The 8,053-nt window shown below is 39.2% G+C and overlaps 1 protein-coding gene across 1 annotated transcript in view; it reads right to left on the bottom strand.

The window, feature by feature from the left end:
• The window catches only part of SYT10 (synaptotagmin 10), a 49,646-nt gene that overhangs the window by 1,710 nt on the left and 39,883 nt on the right, over positions 1–8,053 (bottom strand). The window contains exons 6-7 of the mRNA XM_004700203.2: positions 4,295–4,466; positions 717–846 (exon numbers count right to left, since the gene is read on the bottom strand). Of these exons, the coding sequence (XP_004700260.1) occupies positions 717–846; positions 4,295–4,466 (302 nt within the window). The remainder of the gene's footprint in view (positions 1–716; positions 847–4,294; positions 4,467–8,053) is intronic.

Raw genomic sequence — 8,053 nt, 5'->3', positions numbered from 1 at the left:
CAGAGGAAGAAAGACGAGGCTACCTGCTTCTGTACAGATTTACATCCTGGGAAACCCTGTCTAGGGTCACTATGCGTTTTAATCGACTCCATAGCAGTAGTGTTTTTTGATGAATTTATTACTATTATGGAAAAATAATTGCACAAATTTGAAAGGTTAAAATAACTCACACATGACTACACAACATGAAGTCATGCTGACTGAGTATCTTCAAATCTGTGAAACTTTACTTCCTGACCAGATTTGGGGGAGAGAGATCTGTTTTCTTTACACAAAGGAGTTGCATTTGGTAACAAGCAGTAGCTCTGTTTAAGGAGTCTGGAGAACTTTAGGTGACATTTGACATAAGCATATCACCAACATTTAGCTTCCAGTTAGTGATAAATGTGCTCGATTGTCCTACTACTCATTGAGATACATTTTCTCCTTATGGAAAGAAGAATTTTCATTTCTATTGGCTTACTGTCTAGATAAATATCAAATTCAGAAAGTCTAGCAATATTTGAAATCCAACGGAGAAAACCGAATTTTGAATACCAGACATTAAAGACTCTGCAACAAGGGCAAGAACAATCTCTTGCCAAACCAACCAACAAACAAACATGTAACAACATATATATAAATGCATAAAACTATACACACATGTTAGTAAACAAATGATACTTAATCAAACAAGATAACAAAGAAAGAATATGTCAGGCAGTCAGAAGGCTCACCTCCAACAAGGGGTGCCAGTGGGTTATCGGTTTCCGAGGGTAAGCCAGCATTTCATTCCAGTGGTCCCGTCCAAGACCCTCGGCATCCAGTCCTGTTCTGCACACGCCTATGACCTCATTGTGTCCCACCCTACGATTCACAGAGCGGCATGTGATTGCAGGCATTCAAAGATAAGGAAGACGTTCACACATCCTAGTAGAACATTAGCCTTAGGATTCAATCACTAGATTTTGCTAAAGATAATAATAGATCATAGTGCAGATTGAGGTCCTATGAAATTCTTCAGGTCAAGTGAAAAATCTTAAATAAGTTTGAATAAAAAGGATCAGAATTTAAAAGTGGATGGCGCAAGGAGTACAGACAAGCCCATTTGGTGCTCTGTAATTTGAACACATTTTCCTAGTCACAGTCGTGTGAATGTCCTTACCTACGTGATGCTTTTCTTTCTGGAAAGCAGTATTAAATATAAATAATATAAATCAAACCTTGTTTGTTCCACAGACATAATGTTTGATAATGATGTTTAGATTTCTTACCAAGAGCACACCAATCAGAGTCAAAATAATAGCTGATAGCTTTGTGGGCTTAGTTTATGCCCAGCAGTAGTCTAAGTGATTGAACCGTAGTGACCCACTCAAGCCCCTCACATGATCACGAGTATCCTTATTACCATCATGTTTTCAGGTAAGGACAGTAAGCCCCCAGAAGTGAAGGAAGCGACCCACCTTTACACACCTCGCAAGAGGCAGAGATGGAATTGGGATTGGGGAGTTAACTCATGGACTGCTGCTATAAATTACTCTCTAGAGCATAAAGGAAGAATATACAAGAGTTCCTGACCATCATTGTTAAGAGACATTTGTGAGGACACTTTGGAGAAGATTCAAGGACGTGTCATTATTTTCTTCTTATAATTGATCTGCAGATGCATGTTTGGTGTCAAAAACAAGTCATTTTTTTTTCAGGTAGCAAATATTTTTATCTTCCTGCTTTATTTATCCTCAGGATCCCTTTTTCTAAAATTGGGAGCAGATGCTCCACTGTGTCTGCTTTCAATCTTCGCTGTGAAATGTCACTAGGCTGACTGGTAAAGCAAGCCAAGGACAACTGATAGAAATATTCATGCCAGTTTTAGAGTTGACATGTCAACCAACTCAGTAGCTTTCCAAACATACACACCTAATTTAAGTAATCACAGTTGTTTTGTACTTTGATACACATTTATTTTAAAATAGATGATGGACCCAATTTGATTTTCTGTGTCCAGGGCTTAGTTTTAATACCTCCCAGTCAGAGGGCAGTGATTGCTGGTAGGTGCCACCAAGTCGATTCTAACTCACAACCATCTCGAGCACAATAGAACGAGACACCGCCTGCTCCTCAAATGGTTCTGATATTCGAGCTCATTGTTGCAGACATTGCGTCAATCCATCTCCTTGAGAGGAGTCTTCTATTTTGTTGCCCCTCTACTTTACCAAGGGACTAGTCTCGCCATATAACATGTCTAAAGTACGTGATGAAATCTCACCATCCTTGCTTCTAAAGGAGCCATCTAGCTGTACTTTGTCCAACTCAGCTTTGTAATTCTGATAGCCCATGGTACCTTCAATCTTCTTTGCCAGTACCATGATTCAAATGCATGGAGCTTTTTGGACTTCATATGGAGCACCTGACAATACTAGGGCTTGAGTCAGGCACAGGAGCCCTGGTGGCGCAGTGGTTAGCATCGGGCCATGAGCCACGAAGTTGGCAGTTAGAAACCACCAGCTGCTCCTTGTGAGAAAGAGGGGGCTTTCTGGTTCCATAAACAGTTGCAGTCTTGGGAACTCACAATGACAGTTTTACCCTGTCTTCTAGGATCACTAGGATTCGGTATTGACTTGATGGTAGTGAGCTTGGTGTGGGATTTTATTGTATTTTTATTTTTTGGATCAGGCACACTTCAGTACCCAAAGTAACATCCTTGATTTTCTACACTTTAAAGAGCTCTTGGGCAGCAGATTTACCAAGCGCAGTTTAATCTCTGACAGCTACATCCATGAGCACTGATTGTGGGACCAAGTAGGATGATATCCTCTAGAAGTTCAATCTTTTCCATGTTGATCATGGTGGTTCCTATGGTCCAGTTATGAGGATTTGGGCTTTCTTTACATTGAGTCGTAATCCATGGTGAGGACTGCAACCCTTGATCCCATCAGCAAGGGCTTCAAATCCTCCTCGCTTTCAGCAAGCAAGGTTGTGTCATTTGCATAATGCCATTTGTTAATGAGCCTTCCTCCGATCGTGGTGTTGAATTCTTCTTCACCTAATCCAACTTTTCTGATTATTTGCTCGGCATATAGATTGAATAAGTATGGTGAGAGGATACAACCCTAACAAGCACTTTTTCTTGATTTCAAACCCAAACAGAAGGTAGTACATTCATTTCCTTTGTGTCTATGGTCCTGGTTATTCCCACTTTCATGATAAAATGGATTTTTAAAAATATATTTTTATGTGTGTGTTTGGCACCACCTTTGTCATCCTTAGATTGAAAAATGTAGTAAGGCATGTCTACATGCTGGAACTCTTGTAGCTTAACTCTATAGCACTCTTTTCCCAAAGACGTATAAATCTAAAAAGAAAAGGTCCAAATAAGAGGTATAAAATTTAGTGGGACAGAGTTCAAAAGAGTTGCATTGGGAAGACCTAATAGAATGGCTGACATGAGCAGTGCCGGGAAACACAAGTAGAAGTCAATACATCAAGTGGGCACATAGTCTACGCAAGGAGACTCAAGGGAGAGTGAAGTGGGAAGCCATGTCAAGAAGATTCTTCTGAACGGTACTGGAGAGCTTTGGTGTATTCTACGAGAGGGGAAGCGTGCTAGCAGGAGGCAGGACAGGACAAGGCCAAGTGTTCACATGAACGTGAAAGCATCAGAGCTATATCCCTATGGCCCTTATTCCCTTTATATGCCACATACACCCTATTCACGATTGCAGACAAGGCCAATATTTTACAACTGTGAAACACGAATCCACAAGAGATCCCATAGCTCTCCTTTCCTTCAGCCAACTATTGATGGAGTGTGGGCCAACATCAAGATGTTCATCTGTCAGCACATCGGGGAAATAAGTCCTGCTGCTCATCACCAGTGCGATGGCTCAAAGATGACTTCCCCACAACAGCTTCTGTTCTTTATCTACTACGGCTCTGGACCCATTCTGGCAAAGGGAGTGCAAATATCCCAGCTGTTAATTCAAGAGTATGTTTTTTTGAAAAAAGGGAAAACAATACTGTAGCATAGAAAATACGGAATTTTGAGTGAATCATTTTTTCAGCTCCTGCAATCTAAATGAAAATATTTGTGGCAGTAAAAACATCAAGCACCATCCCATTTTGTGGGGAGTCCTTGGGTGACACAAATGATTAAGGACTGGACAAAAGTGGGTGGTTCAAACCCATCCACAGGCACCTCAGAAGGCCATACCCTTGGGAACCATACGGAACAGCGACTTCTGCTTCACCCCCTGGGGGGCCTGGACCTAACACCGCCAAGAATGATGTTCCTTAGCGGGGAGACCGATGCACTTACCGGTCATAATCCATGACTGCAATGGAGAGGCTGACCTGGTCCACGTTCTCTGGAGGGATATCGAAAATGATGGCCTCATTGTATACCGGGTTCAGAGTGTTTTTCTTTGTGGTTGTTTTTCTCTTTTTCAATCTTCGACCCTCACACATCAGAGATACTTTGACATAAGGGTCTAAATGGAATTAAAGAAATAGTAGAAAATCAAATAAAATTGTAGCTAATGGTTACTAAATAAGAAAAAGAAAAGATAAACGAACACCTCTTAGTAATGCTACAGAACCTTCCTGAGTCAGAATTGACTCCTGAGCAGTGAGGTTGTTGTTTTTGTTTTTAATTGTACTTCTCCATTCAGATTCCTAATTTGGACCAATTCTCTAAGAGTTCCTATATCAAATATAAGCAATTGATATGAAAAGGAATTAAGTTGATATCACCATTTTTAATACCAGGGATAAATGCAAAAGTTTGTCAAAAGCTAGTGCAGAAATATAATGCATGTTTTAGACACAGCTATTTGGAGCCACGGCATTTTTAATAATCCTGTGAATTATAATAGTATAGATAGAACTGTTTAACCACTGCCATTGTCAAGATAAAGAATGATCCCAAAGGTCTCCATTGAATTATCCCATTTTCCGCCTACCCCTAACTCCAGGTGGCCACAAGTCTGTCGTTACCAGTATAGTTTTGACTTTTTAGACAAACAGAGTAAATAACCTCTTGGGACTGGCTTCTTTGCATCAGCTTAATGCCTCTGTAAGTCACTCACATGATTGCATGCATGAGAGTTCTTTCTTCAGTCTATGGCTAGTCCCAGTTCACTGATCTAGTCATCTATGGAGGGACATACATTTGTTTCCCATTTTCAGTAATATGAATAAATCATCCGTCAATAGTCACACGTAGCGTACTGTGTGGAAGTGAGTTTTGATTTCCCTAGGTTAAATTTGAGGATGCATTTTGGTAGAATGGATTAGAATAATTGTATTAAGATTATTCTCTGTCAAAATGATTCAGAATAAGAAGACTAACATGAAAAAGTTATCAACTATGTCTCTACCCAAGTATCTATTCATAATGGATGGGAAGGATTCTTCCCCACTGCCAGTGAGTTGACAACAGCTCACAGTGACTCTATGGGACAGAACAGATGTATAGGGTTCCCAAGGCTGTAAATCTTTATGGAAACTGAATGCCATGCCCTCCTTCCAGAGAGCCCCTGGTGGGTTCAAACCACTGACCTGTCCATTAGCCATTGAGTGCTTTAACCATAGTACCCCAGGGTCCTTTCAATAAAAATTAGAAACACAAATGAAATTATAGCTGGAGCTTTTTTGTCCTTTAATGAAGGTGTTATTAACATTAGAGGTATTTTGCTGTCATAATATTAGCACTTGAGAAGCTCAGGTTGAAGAAACTATGAAATTATTACTAGAAATCACTTATTAAATGCATAGCAGTACATGATATAAAGGCAGTTTTTGATTTTAACATTGGATTCAAAGAGGAAGGTTCTGGATAGGACATTATCTACATCAGTGGTTCTCAACCTTCCCAATGCCATGACCCTTTAAAACAGTTCCGCATGTGGTAGTGACCCCCCAACTATAAAATTATTTTTGTTGCTATTTCATAACTGTAATTTTGCTGCTGTTATGAATCGGGCAACCCCTGTGAAAGGGTTGTTTGATCCCCCAAAGGGGGCACCACCCACAGGTTGAGAACCACTGGTCTACATGGTGGCAATTAGAAAGAAATCATTTTTAGTTGGATTATATTTTTATGAGTCCAAAGGATTGAACTATTAATAAAAGTTTTGTCCCTTGTGACTTGGTCTATGCCCTCTTACTTAGGGGGTGGGGCATTGTTATAGTTTTACCAACCAAAAAAATCCAGTATTTGTCAAAAATGTCATAAAAGCATTCCTTTTTGTATGTTTTAACTAACGGGAGGCAAGGCTTTTGGAGAGGTGAGGCTGAGCATGGAAAGAATGGCCCCCTCCAACTTACTCTATCAGATTCTTTATTTCCATTGATACAGTTTATTTCCTTCACATGAGGCACTATAATGGAAACACCAATTTATTTTAGCAGATTAACATCTTTCAAGCTCTAGAAAAAGGTTATCCATATGTTTCATTAGCATTTACATCAAGGGGAAAAATATTATTTTGCGGCTAGAAAGAGGATATGAAGAGGGAAACAAGGCAGAAGTGCAATGATGCAATAATCAATGTCTGTTTTCCATTTGTTTTTTAATCATATTGATAATAGGATGCATAGTCTATGGAAGACCCTCGCTATACTTCTGTGACACAGTCCTTGGTCGTAAGGCCTCGCATTAACAATGGGAATGAGACATCGTTTATTATTTCCTGCCCATCATGCTTCTGAATACACAAGGACCATTTACTGGCTCCTTAGTTGATTTACCAGTCTGTTGTGAGCATTAATGATGTACTCTCAATGCATGTGTATCACTGCGGAAAAGCTTCTTATAAATAAAAAAGAATTGCAACTTTGATGTTGTTTGATTGTCGTGAAATTTCATTTGATACATGGCTGAAAGAGTAAACAATAATTGCCAAGTATACTGTTTATCGTCAGTTCTTCAACATATATTTCCCCATATAGTTTTACAAAATAAATGTGAAATTTATTTGCTGTTCTATCTTTATTTATGAATATAAAGATTCAATAAAGGGATATTTTCATAAGTGTTGAAAAAAATGAAAAGTTAACAGGGGATTCATGACACTGTTAAAAAATCAAAATGAGAGAGATGTCCAATGAGAAGTCGCTCAATCATCTGTCTCCCTTCTTCCTCACCCTTGTTTTTGTGCATCAATCTAGTATTTCCTTATGCAAATATTAGCAATATATATTCTAAAAGACCCTATTCTTACAGAGTAATTAGAATATCCATATTTATTTTTGTATATTTTTTAGGGTGGGTGGGGACTTAATGTGTCCTGGGAATTTTTTCACATCAGAAATTAAATATACCTCATTCTTTCAATAATGCAAACTTAGTTCCGTTTTTAAGAAAAATATTCCAAAGAGCCACAAACCTCATCCTAGTTCCCTAATAGCCCTGCTCTGACCCCTTAGACTTCCTTTCATTTCTCAAAACTCCATGGGCACTTAAAAGGCACATGATTTGAATCCTTTGAAGATGTCCAGACTGCTATTTTGATATGTTGTAAATTGAAGAGAATTCATCCCTTCAAACTGGCTTATATTAATATATACACAAGTAAGTAAAAGAGTATTGCTTTTGCGGTTCTAATTTATTAATGATTGGCTTAGTCCCAACAAATTGCGTTTACATTTGTCTCAGCTACCAGCGGACGGCTGCACACGAGGTCTCCCAATAATCGTACACGGGTCTTAGTCTCATCAGTGTGCCTTCCAAATAGGATTCCATCAGAATAGGAGCTTCTGAGGGCTTCTGCTGGGCCAATTACAATCAAGGCACAGACGTCCGCCGAGAAGATTAGAGCAACCATTTAAAGAGATTCCAACAGCGTCCTCCTTAACAGAGTTTCTCAAAGGATACACGACAATAACAAAAGCTTAGTTAAGAGGAAGGTTGAAGAAAATTGAAACCTGCAATGGTAGCTAAGAAACAGGCCATGAAAGTGGTGCTGCTGATTTATTTTTTTCTCAAATCACAACAGTGTACCCGCTCATTCTTTTAGGGTGGATATGGCTGTCTTAGGAGAATTTCACTGGAAAACCTTATTCTATCTACCCAGTA

The sequence above is a fragment of the Echinops telfairi genome, unplaced genomic scaffold (assembly GCF_000313985.2).
Source record: "Echinops telfairi isolate 266 unplaced genomic scaffold, ASM31398v2 ScPeMD7_7406;HRSCAF=8444, whole genome shotgun sequence".
In the NCBI taxonomy this organism is placed as follows: Eukaryota; Metazoa; Chordata; class Mammalia; order Afrosoricida; family Tenrecidae; genus Echinops; species Echinops telfairi.
Note: the sequence above shows the minus strand (reverse complement) of the source record. Positions and strands in the feature narration are given on the sequence as shown.